The 16,049-nt window shown below is 36.3% G+C and overlaps 1 protein-coding gene across 2 annotated transcripts in view; it reads right to left on the bottom strand.

Annotated features, from left to right (window-relative positions):
- fybb (FYN binding protein b) overlaps positions 1 to 16,049 on the bottom strand; it is a 54,536-nt gene that overhangs the window by 18,009 nt on the left and 20,478 nt on the right. For both annotated transcript variants that reach the window (XM_022666504.2, XM_022666505.2), the window contains exons 2-6: positions 7,264 to 8,227; positions 4,263 to 4,368; positions 2,026 to 2,087; positions 977 to 999; positions 843 to 889 (exon numbers count right to left, since the gene is read on the bottom strand). In XM_022666504.2, coding sequence (XP_022522225.2) covers positions 843 to 889; positions 977 to 999; positions 2,026 to 2,087; positions 4,263 to 4,368; positions 7,264 to 8,227 — 1,202 coding nt within the window. The remainder of the gene's footprint in view (positions 1 to 842; positions 890 to 976; positions 1,000 to 2,025; positions 2,088 to 4,262; positions 4,369 to 7,263; positions 8,228 to 16,049) is intronic.

Here is a 16,049-nt window from a genome sequence, read left to right as displayed (position 1 = left end):
CTAATAGGTTTAATACAGTATATAGTTTTCTCTTATATGTGCATACAGTACCAGTCAAAAGTTTTAGAACACCCCTTTTTTTTGCATTTTAAGTTCTAAGGTACAAAAAAGCCAGTGTACAAAATATTGCAGTAAAGCAATATTGCCAGGACCTTTAAAAAAAAAAAAACAAATAAAGAAAAAAATGTAGTTAAATTTTAATAATGTTGGTACTATATATTATAATTATGCATGAAGTATATTGTAAAAAAAAATACAGTGTTTAAAGAAAAAAGGGTATGATTTTTTTAATTGGTTAACAATTTAATGGAAATAAACTGAGCTTTGTTTTAATTTCCAAAGCCGAAAAACAGACCCAGAAACACAGATAACTCTGTAACTATTAAAAGTAGAAGTTCTTTCTTTTCTTTAGAGAAATTACAGATGAAGTCAGAGAGCGGTGAGTACTGTTTCCTACACCTTCAAATAAAGACTCTTAGAAACTGGAGAAAAAAAACTGCTACAGGAAGACGTCTGGCTGACCCACATGGAAACAGCAGCTTTAGTCTTTAGCTCAGATTATTAACATGATTAAGGACTGAGTCTCAGTTTCAGCAGAACTGAAGAGAAGAACTGCAGTAATAAAGTAATTGATAAGATAAAGATAAAATAATGAATTGATTAATACAGCAACATAGAGGCGTTCTAAATTGTTTCACCGGAGGTTATATTAAACAGTAAACCCGTATTTAATCATTGCAATAGGAAGATGATCCTCTGCAGCTCTTTTTTTGTTTGCTTTGTTTGCGGGTTTGCTCATCACCTGCAGAAACAGAAGTACATGTGGTCAGAAAACTGCCTACCATCTCTCATCAAGATCCTCATACATCTCCTCATCACTTCCACTTCCCTGCGCAAATGAAAGAAAGACAAGACAAGCCATCAGTGAAAACTCCACAAATAGTGCTTCAGTTAAACCGCAGATTATTTTACTCACCTCCGCCTGTTTGCTGAAACTGCCTACAAAGACAGAAACAAAGTAGGGGTCAGATATGTATTTTTTAAGCTCTGAATCTAATAACACATATATTTAACTGATCAATCTCAGGGAGAGTTACTTCAAATCTAAAGATGGTTACAAAACTCATATGAAATTTAAAAAGCATGTTTAAAAGCAAGTTCACTCATTTCTTTAAAAAAAAAATGGCTGACTGCATCTTCAAACAATTGATATTTATGACAAAAAAATCAGTCCTGTTACTGGCACTCAGTCCTGTTGCTTTTTATGTTTCAAGTAACAGGACTGAAAGTAACAGGAATGAGTTTTTTTATCACAGAATTAGCAAAAACATAAAAAATAGCTAAATGGCGGCTATGCTAATAGCATGAGGACACTGGGCACATTCTAGTGATTTTCATAATATTTGTATAAAAAAAATAGACAAATAAGATCTAAGAATTGATTTAGGTAACAGGACTGAGTGTTGAGTGTTGAAACCCAGGGACACAACTAAAATGTATATTTTAACTTAAATATTATGCATTCGTTATGAAAAAAAAAAAAAAAAATATATATATATATATATATATATATATTAAGCATAGATGGGATTTAGAGTCACACAACAAATGCCCAGAATATTGTTGTAATTAATATATTTTTTCATATTTAAATATACATAAAAGTCTTAAAAAGATGAAAATGTGAGATTAATTGTGAACAAAAAATATTCCTGTGATTAATCCGATTTTTTATTGTTTTATCGATTGACACCAGTACTTAATTTGGCAAAAGTGTATGTACTGCTTTATGATTTAGATTTATTCATACCTTAACATTTTATTATTTGAGCATTTTTTAGACTAAAATCAAAGAACAGCTCTATCAGCAGTAATGCCAGTGCTGATAAAAGTTACCTTTACTTTTTTACTGTTACATGAGTCATTATTTGGTCAATAATATATAGAAGTAAGAGTGACTCTACTCATTAATGTGGTGTAAAAGCATTTATGGTATATTTTTAATGATTTTAGATCTGCACTTACCCCCAAGGGAGTCCTTCAGCTCTCCAACATCATCATAATTCTCATCCTGATCTGGTGGGATGCTGAAATCAGAAATACTGTACTGTAAATAATAGTAGTGGTAATAATATGTTTTATACTAGCATATAGCTGTGGTCACTCAAAGTAGTGATCACTCTGGAACAGAGTAAATCTGGACTCAACAGACCTTTACATTACTTTTTTCCATAGATACAGAGTCTAATATTTTATGTTCTTTAGAAAACTGAAGCTGTTTTTGCTGGTTATCTTTACTGATTAGTGTTTTTCTTAAAGCTACACAGCTGTTCAGTCCTTTTAATCTCTTGAGTTCTCTCTACTGCATTGTACATGTGGTAAAGCTCTTACTTTCACTATTAAACAACAATCAAGAAAATCTACTATCGTTTTCTACCATTTGATTTATTTAACCAAACGTTTAAGTGATCACCAATCACCATCATCCAAGATTTTTTTTTTTTTGGTCACATTCCTTCCTGAAAAATTATGTTCTCCACTGTCCTTCCACTGTTTTATAATAAGTTCTTTAATAAGACAGTTCTTAACCGCATTTTAACAGGTTCTGCTGCAATCAATCTCCTTAGATGTTTTCTCTGCATTATTGATGCATGGTTTAATTGACACTTCTAAAACATCTTTTTTTCCACATGTTTTTTTAACAAATGAGAAGGGTAACACTTTACTTTAAGGAACACAAAAAAAGTGCTTATTAATGTCTTGTTATTTGCTCAATAAAGCCTTAATTAGACATTTGTAAATTATTTATTAATTACTTATTAGGCTTTATTCAGTGTAAGTGTTATTGGTGCTTAATTAGGGGACTGTGATTGATTAAGTATCTATTCAGCTCTTTTTAGTGTCTAATTAGTGATGAACAGAAGCTCACTTTAGAATATGGTTCACATCTTGGTCTATTAGCAACTTATTAACCCCTTATTAACTCTTAATAAACTCCAGCACAGCCATAACCTTGCCAAACTCACATAGAGATCAAACTGCTGCCAATTATAATAACACTAATAACATGTAGAATTAGCTAATAGTTAATAATGCTGAATATCTGCTAACATAACTGTTTATTGTGCACTATAAGAACTAATACAGCAGTTATTAATAATTTCCAAAAAATAATTATAATTTCCCTAATTAAGCACCAATAACACTTGCACAGAATAAAGTAATTATAATAAGTAGTGAATAAATAATTTACACATGTCTAATTAAGGCTTTATTAAGCAAATATTAAGACATTAATAAGCGCCTAATTTGTGTTTACCATGAGAAGCTACTCCCTGCATCAGCTAGGGTTAAATAACCCTTGTTGCCAGATGAAAAATAATCACCCATGCAGTAATTATCCTATAAGAGGCTCTTACATACAGCATTTGCTTAAATAATCCAGGTGTTGACCTTGTTTTTTTGGCCAGACAGTGTATTTTGCTGTTAGGGATGATAGTAGAAGCACACTGATGCCATTGGTTAGAATATTAAGTCCCCTATCTCTCAAGAACATTTTGAGCGGCAGTCTTTATTATTTTGTTTCCAAACTAAAAGCAGAAGCATTTCTGAGTGGAGAAGAATATGGATGGAATTTTGTGTTTAATGGTACCATTGTGCTGGAACCACCATCCCTGCTAAGCCTAATAATATATTCATATTTATATATTCTAAAAACTGGGGTATAGGGTCTCTTTTCGCAGGAGTTCTTCTTCTTCTGGCCACGTCACACATCTTTACGTACTTACAGTACGTCACACGTGCAGCCTCTAAAACCGGAACGGCTCAGTTTTACTGAACTCGAGCGGCTGGTGGAGCAACGGGGACTTCAGAAGAGGAAACTCAGAGATCAGTAGATCATTCACTCATAGTAAAACCAAAGAAACGAAGGAGTGAAGTTTCTGACTGAGCTCTCTCTCTCTCTCTCTCTCTCTCTCTGATTGAACATAACCTGGAATCGGATTACTCAGCTCTGAAACGAGACCGCATCACACCCACCCAGTTTAAAATGATTCTTCCGCATGCTCGGTGCAATTACCCATTCTCACCAGAGAGGGACCTAAATCTTAAAAGTTTTTTTGTATGTCATCATTTTTACATTCCTAAGCTTCTTAATTCTTAGACCTACAATGCATACCAACATATTCTTATTCACTCTAATCTACTGAAATCAGATAAATTACAATAAATCCAGTGTAAAGGTGGAGCAGGAGGGTACTGACATGGCTCCTGGTGGTCGAGGAGGTAAGCTCGGGCGCAGGTCTGATGCTGTGTGGCTGGGGTGAGCTGCTGGAGGTGGAGGAGGTCCTCCTTTCTTTATTTCTGGTCCTGAAAAAAGTCATTTATACATATTAAAACCTCATAGATCAAAGTGTAATTACTGTTAAAAAAAATAACTTAACACATAGACTGTGATCATTCCGTCACAGGTTACCCATACAACATAAAACACAAAGCTCTGGGTCAAGAAGCTTCACCTTACACAAATACTTTATATATGTAAATATTTGAGATGGTCATATATAAAATATATGGCCATATACATTAAAAAACATATGATATATTTACATATATCTGCAAACTACATATGAAACTGGGAATTAGAAAAAACTTTATATTGTATACTGACATAAAGAAAATGAGAAACCCTTTAAAAACACCTCACAAGGTGGCATAAGGTCAACCAAAAGCAGTGTGTAAGACTGGTGGAGGAGAGAATGCCAAGACGCATACAAGCTGTGATTAAAAATTAAATATTGAATCTTAAACTTTTGATAGGTTAATTTTGCTGTTTCTAAATTAATATGAACTTGTTTTCTTTGCATTATTTGAGGTCTGAAAGCTCTACATCTTTTTCATTATTTAGATAATTTCTCATTTCCTGTAAACAAATGCTCTAAATGACACGATTTTTCAAAATTTGTGTTGTCTGTAGTTTACAGAACAAAACAACAATGTTAATTTAAGTCAAATATATACCCATAAATAGCAAAATCAGAGAAACTGATCATTTTAAAGTGGTCTCTGGTCCTAGAGCTGTATGCATAAATACATTTAATATATATTTATATATATATATTGTGTATAATTTAGTATGCCTATTTCATATACAGGTGCATTAAAAAAATAGAATATTGTTGAAAAGTTACTTTATTTCAGTAATTCAGTTCAAAATGTGAAACTCAAATATTATACACACATATTACACACAGAGCGATCTATTTTAAGCGTTTTTAAGCCAGTAAAAAAAAGAAAAAACTAAAATCAGTGTCTCCGAAAATTAGAATTTTATATAAAACCAATTGGTACTTTTAGCAGTGTGGGCAGTGTGCCACGTCCTGCTGGAATCTGAAATCTGAAGTTGTCAGCAGCAGAGGGAAGCTGTAAGATATGAAGTGCTGTAAGATTTTGTGGGAAAACAAAACTGCACTGACTTTAGACTTGATAATAAAACACAGTGGATCAACACCAGCAGATGACAGACATGACTCTCCAAACCATCACTGATCATCAGTACATTTTACATTTCATTTGAAGGAAATCAAGGGAGCAGAGTCTGGAGGAAGAGTGGAGAGACACACAGTCCAAACTGCTCGAGGTGTAGATGTGGATTTCATTTTCCAGCAGGACTTGGCACACTGCCCACACTGCTCAAAAAAAAGTAACAATTGGTCTTGTATAATATTCTAATTTCCGAGACACTGATTTTTGGGTTTTCATTGGCTAAAAAATTAAAAAATCTCTCTGTGTGTAATAAATACATCTATATAATATATGCGTTTCACATTTTCAACTGAATTACTGAAACTGAAAGAAACTTTTCAATGATATTCTCATTTTTTGAGATGCACCTGTACGTTATAAACTTATATCTACTTATATCACCTTATAGGTTACATAAATGGAAACACCGCTTTTAATAAAAGGACATATATGTCGTACATTACATTTATGTGTAAAACTGTACTCTACTGAACTGCAGAAGCATTTCCCCTAAGCACAATCTAACACACACACACACACACAACAAAAAAAAACTGAAACCCTTCTGTGTTGTTCCTATTTTGAGCTTCCCTGTTTTGCGCAGTTAACAAGTGAAAAGCCTTAGTTACCATCTAAAAAGGGAAGTTGATGGTTTATGCAGCAATTACCAGAACATTTCATTTTATCCGGGGTCAAGTGATCACTTGTGTTTGGGGACATATATGCTATTGAAGTGAATAGCTGCTACTGCAGCGTGTACTACAGCTCTTGGGGGTGCAAGACGGAAACTAAGTAAACCACTGAAACCACCCTGACCACCAGCTCGTTGTTTTATCTGTGCTGTCTGACTGCTTTACAGATGAAAATGGTTATAGTCTGTATTGCAGCTCTCGTTATCATTTTATTGTAAATGAATGCTTCTTGTCATGATTGCTCCAAATTCATGTTCACTGGCGGACACAAGACTTAAGAGAGGGGCAGGGGTGGCAACTGCCCCCTCTGGTACACTCATGGCTGAAAAAGCAGCTCTTAATTCCCCCCCACTTTAGAGTGTCAACAAGATTAAGTACACGTTAGGGTGTCTTTTCTTGTAATAAAGTATGATAATGTGCATCTAGATCGAAACATTTTTTCATGTCATTTCTAACATACCTTTATAATTTAATCTACCGAAAGTGTCTTTTATTAGTTATTTCCTGAATTACACAAAAAAAAATTAGTAGATCAAATCACTTTAAACATGTACAGTATAGTTTGAAATTAGTTTTTAATTGTCAGCCCACCGACTTCACCCTCTCCTGCCTATCAGCGCTCTGCATCACCGGAGTTCTGATCACCTATTCTGCTATTAACATGCTTTATAAAGGAGCCCCAGTCAAGAGACTTTTTGCGAAGACTTAGCAATTCTATTGAACTCTAAGCTCTGAGCTTTATATTTCTAGTGTGTTTTCAGGTATTCTGACCTTTTACTTTATTTGTTGACTGTGTCTCATTTTTGTCCTTTGATGACCCTGTTTGCCTGTTAGGTCTTTTGGATTGTTTTTTTTTTTTTTTTTGGATGGAATAAACAGCAGTCTGCACTTGAATCCAGTCTCATTATCTGTTTGAGGTGACTTTAATTCTTATAGTAATACTCTAATAATCTAAATAAAGAAAAATGAGAAATGTTAGATTTTTATAAGAGGACTTTTTTAGAGGTAAAATGTTCATATATTTTTTTGCAGTGTATCCGTTACTCACCCTCACTCGGAGATTCTGCTGATTTCTTGAACTTGTCCAGATTGACTCTGGGTGGTCTGTTGGGTTTGCTGGGGGCGCTGCCGATGGCCAGGATGTTGGGTAGAGGCTTCCTTTTGGGAGCTGAAGGATCGTCGTTGGCTGACTGCATGCTGGATGCAGAGGGTTTTCTCCCGTAGTTGGGTTTTGGTGGGGTTGCGGGAGTCGATGCCGATGATTCTTTTGAACTTAGGGGTTTGGAGTCTTCTTTAGCGGCTTCTTCCACTTTTTTGAAGACGCTATGGGCGGCGCGGAAGCTTGAGGGCTTCACGCCGGAGCCGGTGAATGGTTTTATGACGGGTTCCCCGTCTTTGCTCTCGGACTCTGGCTGCTGCCGCATTCTGGCGATGGAACTCGTCGGTTTGGGAGCCGGCGGCATTTTTGGTGGAGTCGCGGCGGGGCTGCTGCCATTGTTCTCAGTTTTGGGCGCCCAGGGCGGCTTGTTTGTGACGGGTGGCGGTTTGGGAAACGTGTTCTTGGATTCTAGCGTAGCGCTGTTGGCGGATGGTTTCTGCAGCACGGGTTTAGGGAACAGGGGCTTTAGTTCGGAGTCCTGCGATGAATCCGGCGGCTTGGGTTTCACGTTTTTAATGAAGGGAGGTTTGCTGTCCTCGTTTGAGTTTGTGGTTGAGTTTTCGAATCTGCTTACGAACGCTTTGGGTCTAGGGGACTCCCGTGACTCTGGAGCGCTCTTGGTGGAGCTGGTATTCTTTAGGTAGCAGGGTTTAGGGGTGGTGGAGTTAGCAGTGGCGGCGGCAGCAGCGCTGCCCGAGAGGCTGGACTCCAGGAAAGGCTTTTTGGACGGCACCGCAGGGCCCGATAAGGTGGGGTGGACTGCAGCTTTGGGACGGCCGCCGGCACCCGGTTCAATAGAGGTACCTCCAGCCTGGAAGCGAGCCATGATGGCTTTCACATCTGACTTATTGTCCTGTGAACAAAAATATGAAAAAATATAGAGCATATAGAGTGAGAGCAGAACAGAAAGAGAAATGCAGCATAATGTACCATATGCATCATTACATTACAAATAACATTACTTTACATGTAAAAATTGGTGTCAGAAGTGGCTCATTTAGTGTTGTGTTTAAAATCCACCCACTATTTAACTATATAACTAATATAACTGTTCTGATTGGATAAAAATAAAACTGTTCTCTTATTACGATTATACAAACATGATACTATACTATACGAAACCCCAAATGAAAAATCACTAAACACTAGAAAAACAGAGAAATCTCTCATACTTTAAAATATAGCTCTGTAAGAGCACTTAAAATTTAAATTTCTTTGATTTTACCAAATTAAACACTTCTAGAATACAATCAAGAGGAAAATGAATCAAAACCAAGCTGAACTGCTTGATTTTTTGCACCAGGAGTAAAGGCATAAAGTTATTCAAAAGCAGCGTGTAAGACTGGTGGAGGAGAACATGCTAAGGTGATGAACACTGTGATTAAAAACCAGGGTTATGCCACCAAATATCGATTTCTGAACTCATTTTCTGAGAATAAATGAATTTGGGAGAAATGTTGTTTATAGAATAAAGCAACAATGTTTATCCATACATAGCAAAATCAGATCTGTGTATATCAACTCATTTGGAGGTCTAAATGAGAGTGTAAGAATTAAAAAGTATGTTTTGTCTGGGAAATATATCTGATTAATTGTGTTTGAGCTGTTCCAACAAATTTCTTTTTTGATTAATTTGGTCAACTTACCTACCTTAAAAAGATAAAATTTGCTTTAATTAGACTTGTATTTCTTAATTCATTGAACACTTAAAATAAATAAACTCACAATAGTGAAAAAAATTAACTTTATTTTACTTTCTTTGCACTTAGTGAGATTCAATTACAGATCAAAACCTCTTATTAACACTTAATAATACATAAATAAGATTAAGAAGTACAATTTTCTGTAAAAAAAAATTCACCCATAAGTTTTTAACGCAAAATTAAAGCTAAAAACATTGGTCAAACTTAACTGAAGTGATATAGAAAAGCTAAAGACACTTTAACATTTGCACGGTTTATAAAGTTGTAAGCTGATTGTAAGAGTAATTTTACCTGCCTGTGGAAGAGAATAGCTGTTCGTTGGTGCAGCTAAACTTGAACAGGTCTAAGCCTGGCTGTGATCACACAGGAACTGAGTAAATCTCTCACCATAAACTATAGTAGCAGGAAGTTACTATCTATGCAGAAGTCGATCTGTCAAACAATGAAAAAACTCTCTTATCTGCCCATCTACTCTCCCCTATTCCTATTCTCACTGCAGCACGTGGTACAAACACTGCAGAAACGAAACAATAGCTCATTAAATATCAAACAGGAATAGCATAGGAACCATTTTTTTCTGATTTTGCTAATTATAGGTTTATGTTTGAGTGAAATGAACATTGTTGTTTTATTCTATAAACTACAGACAACATTTCTCTCATTTAGAGCATTTATTTACAGAAAATAACAAAAAGATGCCGAGCTTTCAGACCTCAAATAATGCAAAGCAAGAAAACAAGTTCATATTCATAAAGTTTGCATCTTGGCATCATGTTCTCCTCCACCAGTCTTACACACTGCTTTTGGATAACTTTATGCTGCTTTACTCCTGGTGCAAAAATTCAAGCAGTTCAGCTGGGTTTTTATTAATCTTCCTCTTGATTATATTCCAGAGGTTTTCAATTTGGTAAAATCAACGAAACTCATCATTTTTAAGTGCTCTCTTATTTTTGTCCAGAGCTGTATATCTCTATATATCAAGAGTGGTGTTTCCGTATGTGTTACCTATAGGGTGATTATCGTGTTATCTCATACATACCTACTCTGAATATATGTAGATATAGGTTTATTACATATATATATATATATATATAAAGGAATATCCAATAAATACCCATTGAATATGGTGTGGTGCCCTATCTGTGTTAATTGCAATGGGATAAACTAAATCTTGATAATAAATCCTACACATTTCTTGTGTTTTTGCATTTTTGTCATTTTTTTAGATTATCAAACAAACTTTAATATCAGACAAATATGACCTGAGTATATTTAAAAAGCAAACATTTTTAAGTTAGGCAATTAAGTAAAGCAATTCAAACCAACCTGGCCCTATGTGAAAAAAAATTGTTCCCATCCTGAATTAACTGTTGAGTTCAGTTACACTATTAACCACAACCAGACCTGATTACTGTCAGTCCTGTAGAATCAAGAAATCACTTAAATACAGATGAGAAAACAAAGTCATTGATCATCTATCAGTCTGGAAAAGGTTATAAAGTCATTTCTAAAGCTTTGGGACTCCAGCGAACCACAGTGATTCACTATTATTCACTTATGGAGAAAAAACATGATAGAACACTGGTGAACCTTCCCAGGAGTGACCGGCCAACCTAAAGAAATTACTCCAAAAGGGCATGAAGAACTCATCCAGGAGGTCCCAAAAGAACCCAGAACAACATTTAACTCTGGCAGAAATCACCCTGTCAGTCTGCCTGGTCTGGACTTTGATTGAACAAAGACTCCAATTCCCAGAATGCACTCACACTGGCACACCTCCTGACCCTGCTGATCATGTGATTCCATGGCGTTCATGTTCCCCAGCTTCTGATTGATCACACCTGCTCTGTAGTGTGAATACCCCTCTGTTTCGTAGCTTTTGTAGCTTTTCGTAGTTTTGTAGCTTTTCTATGACTCTTTTCTTTTATTTTTTGCCTTTCTTACCGACCCGTTTTGTGTTTTTTCACTACTTTTTTGCCTTGCCCTCTGTATCGTTTCTTTACTGTTGCTGAAATATTTTTGTAAATTGTATATTTGGTATCTGACCTTGGATTGGCCGGTGTGACACACCCACACCCACATTCATTGCAGGAGACCCCGCCCACATATCCCTACTCAGCATAGTGTTCTGTAATTTCCATGGGACATGGCAAAAGTCATGGGACACATTGCTAGATTCTGTTCCATATCATGTGGCATGTGAGTGTAATAATTGAGTAAATGAGAATTCAGAGAATTCTTTTAATAAACAGGCCAATAAAGGAAGTAAAACTTAAGCACTACCAGATTGCTTTTTTTTACACTCTGCACACTGCAGGCTGGGTGCTTTTATACATAACACGCAGATACAAGCATAACATTTACTGTGAATATGCTGATGTAGCACTGTTTAAGTTAGAAGCCAGTCAGAAGGCACTAGTTATGAGGAATTTATGAGGGTCAGAATAAAAGCAGTAGCAGGCTATAGCAAACTTTGTAGTCCTTTTGGAGTCTTTGTGTTCTGCTGGCCCACTGTTAGACTCAGAAGGGGTAGAGGGGGCAACTGCCCCCTCCTCAGTGGCCCAGTGGTTGGAAAAAGTATTGCTAAAGTGCCCTCTAGAGTGTGAAATTGAGAAAAAGGGTGTTTTCACACCAGACTTTTTTTTCAGACCTGAGTGCACTTGTTCTGCAGGTTCGATTTTCGGGTTTGGTCAAGTGTGAAAGCTGCTTTCAAGCTTTTTTGGCGATGCTGTCAGACTTCAACTCAACCCTGAGCAACGTTAGCAAACGTATACACTGCGTTATATCTGGACTTTGCATTAAAAATGGGTGCTAGTGCTAATGCTAACTTAACAAATGTACAGAGAAAAGTATTTTTTAAACATAGTTAAAGGACTTGTTTGCTGCTAGGCTTACAACAAATAGAATGAAGAATCAACCAAAACTCAGCTGATGTGTGACATTATGGATTAAGATCTGGCATCAACCATGTGGAATTGGGCTGAATGTGGTTTATACTTGGTATGGGTCGATTCCAATATTATACTCAGCAACCAGTGTTTTGGTACAGGTGTCTTGGGCTGATTATTGTTTTACACTCAGCAACTGGAGTGTAAGCCTAAGCAATTCAGCCCGATTGATCAATCACACTTGGCAGCTGGGGTTCTGGCACATGCAGCTTGGGCCAATTGCCATATTATACTTGGCAACCAGTGTTTTTGTATAATTGACTTGAGCTGATTGCCATATTATACTTGGCAACCAGGGTTTTCATACACGTGGCTTGGGCTGATTGCTGTATTACACTTGGCAACTGAAGTGTAGGCCTAAGCAACCCAGCCCAATTGATAAATCACACACGGCAGCCGGGGTTCTGGCACATGTAGCTTGGGCCAGTTGCCATATTATACTTAGCAACCAGGGTTTTTGTACATTTGACTTGGGCTGATTGCCATATTATACTTGGCAACCGGTGTTTTGGTACATGTGGCTTATTCTGATTGCCATATTATACTTGGCAACCAGTGTTTGGCACAAGTCAGTCTGCCAATTGCCATATTATACTTGGCAACCAGAGTTTTGACACATGCGGCTCAGGCTGACTGTGGGTATTATACTGGGCAACCGGGATGTGTTGGTGCATGTGAACCAAGCATTTGGGACAAAACCAGGCCTAGACTCAAACCGAAGCTCAGCTGATACAACTCAGGCTTTGCATGTGGTACATACCTGTCAAGTCGGGAAACTACCGTATTTTATTCCTCTTTCCCACCGTCCTCCCGTATTAGTATTTTCCCGTAAATTTCCTGTATTATATTAACATTTAAAAAACTTTATTATTGAGGCGACAGGCCACTGACTGCTGTCTCTTAACCAATCGTGGTGCTTTAGATTATTTTATATTTTGTTTGTATCACTGTCTTAAAATTTAAAAAGGTTTCTGAGCCTCGGTTGGGCTGGTGGGATGGCTCAAAAGTGGGCGGTGGAAAATTTCCCTTATTTTTAGGTCCAAAACTTGACAGGTATGATGTGGTATTCAGCAGTGCAAGGGCTGTGGTCTTCACTGAGCTTCAAATAAAAGACCCCGAGATCAAAACTGCATAACACAGAGCTTCTTCAGACACTGCTGCTATTGCTAGCAATGCTACATCTCTCTGAGATCATGAGATAACTTACAAAACACAGACCACACCAGCTGCAGCTACAGAACACATTCCCACCACAAAGCACAGCCATGAGCTACAGAACAAAGCAGAAGTCACTATGTACAAAAAGTACACTAGACTGTACACTGGTACACTATGTTCCGCATAAAAATACTATATATGACATATATTATCACCTATATCAGGACCAGTGTTTCCATATATGTTACCTATAAGGTGATTATATTATTATCTCATACAAACTCTACAATAAATACACTGTATGTTTATAACATACATGAAATGTATTTGTGTGCATATATTTTTAAAATCAGGTATTATATGCTGCATTCGTATATGCTAGTCAATAGATTAATTTATTAATATTAATATTAAGTTATTCTATGCATCAGTGCAGTTAATGCAGTGCATCAAGTATAGTATATGATTAGTACTATTTTAGAAAAGTGTATTTCACATCCATAACCATACATTTTTTATGGGCCGGACAGATATGAGTGACATATATGTCAAAAATTGTGTTTCACATCTGCAATCATACATATTTTATGAACCTGACATACTGTATATGTCAATATATAAAATTGTTACAATTTCTAATAGGTTTTATATATATATATATATATATATATATATATATATATATATATATATATATGCCATGGCATCAAATTCAAAGCTCTTACAATCGCCTACAAGGTGATGACAGAACAGGCTCCTTCCTACCTGCACTCGCTCCTGAAGGCTTACGCTACCTCCCGGCCGCTGCGCTCCTCCAATGAACGTCGCCTCGCTTTGCCAAACAAACATTCACACAAAACAATCCAGACTGTTCTCATACAGAGTTCCCCAATGGTGGAACAAACTACCTTCTACTACCAGATCAGGAGAATCTCTCACTATCTTTAATAAAATCCTGAAGACAGAGCTCTTCAAAGAGCACTTACTCTCCTAACACCTCTAACTAACTACCTTCTACTACCAGATCAGGAGAATCTCTAACTATCTTTAATAAACTCCTGAAGACAGAGCTCTTCAAAGAGCACCTACTCTCCTAACACCTCTAACTAACTACCTTCTACTACCAGATCAGGAGAATCTCTCACTATCTTTAATAAACTCCTGAAGACTGAGCTCTTCAAATAGCTCTTACTCTCCTAAAACCTCTAACTAACTACCTTCTACTACCAGATCAGGAGAATCTCTCACTATCTTTAATAAACTCCTGAAGACAGAGCTCTTCAAAGAGCACTTACTCTCCTAACACCTCTAACTAACTACCTTCTACTACCAGATCAGGAGAATCTCTCACTATCTTTAATAAACTCCTGAAGACAGAGCTCTTCAAAGAGCACTTACTCTCTTAACACCTCTAACAAACTAACTACTTCTAACCTCATTTCCTTCTTCCCCTCCTTCACTCCTCTATCCTATTATTCCCCTTGACCTCCTTTTATCCCTATCCAAAGATGTTTTACCTTTAAACTTATTTTACATTGTACTTGACTATTGTAAGTCGCTTTGGACAAAAGCGTCTGCCAAATGTAATGTAATGTAATGTAATGTAATACCAGTGTGTGGGTCAGTGTCGTTGTGGATTAGAACTTTTGGACAAATATATTTTTGTTCTTATAAACTTTTATTTAAATACACAACATAAACACAAGTTTTTACTTTTATTTATAGTGATATAAGGACCCAAAAGGGCTAGCTAATCCCATGATAATAATAAGAAGAATATAAATTGGATATGCAATGTGCAACAGTAATTTAAAAAAGGAAATAATATAAATCACATAATAATATAGTTGTTCAATGTGCAACTATAATAACAGTGATAGTGATTCCGGCTTGCTGCACAGTGAACAGTCTGTGTGAGTCTGTGCACAGGCCAAGACATGATTAGTGAATGTGCCCTTCTCACCTGGAAAACTTCCTGTAGGAATGTTCCCACAGACTGTGAGAAACCGACACACAGAATCACAGTTACTGTTCATTTAAAAAAAAAAAAAACTACAGTACATGAGTACAGTAATTTACAGTGCATCCACATTTACTTCTGTTCAAAAGTGTTAAAAACAGTATCTCCCTTCAGTACTCTATAGGAAGAATAGAGTACAGATACTAGAGTTTAATAAAATACTTCTGTAGAAGTTGAAAAAGTATCAACTCAAGCTTTTCACTCTTTTTACTCTTTAAGTAAAAGTATTTTTAAAAAGTACTGGTTTTAAAAATACTTAAAATATAAAAGCCATTAAGACTAAAAACACAAGCTTAGGCCACGCCCACAGAGTCCTATAGTGCACTATACTAAAAACACATTTTACTAAAAGCTAAAATGACTATAATGAATGTTAAATATTAAGATGTTAATGTTGATAATATAATTTGGGATTTTGCACTAGGCTGTTTCCCAGTGCTTCGGCTGCATATATGCCCCATTGTAAATAAATGTATTTTACATACAGAACAATGTAGTTGGACTGGAGTTTGTCTGGAGTTTGTCTTCATCTTCGTACTAGACTACATACATCTGCTATGTTCTTGCTGGAGTGTGTGTGTGTGTGTGTGTGGGGGGGGGGGGCGTGACCTGAGCAGGTGTGATGGATCACAGTATAAACCAGCGGTGTCCAAACTTTTTTTGTTGGGGGCCAGAAGGAGAAATATATTTGAAGTCACGGGCCACAGACTCTATAATAAAACAAATAATGAAATATACCACTTTAAATAATACATTTTTCCTGATTACTTTCATTTACCCACCATTTTACTTGACTTACTATCTTTATCTTTGACAGTGTTGTGTAAACTAAGATTTTTCAAATTG

This window comes from Astyanax mexicanus, chromosome 17, assembly GCF_023375975.1.
Source record: "Astyanax mexicanus isolate ESR-SI-001 chromosome 17, AstMex3_surface, whole genome shotgun sequence".
Classification (NCBI taxonomy): Eukaryota; Metazoa; Chordata; class Actinopteri; order Characiformes; family Acestrorhamphidae; genus Astyanax; species Astyanax mexicanus.
The sequence above is the reverse complement of the archived record's forward strand: the minus strand, read 5'-3'. Positions and strand labels throughout refer to the sequence as shown.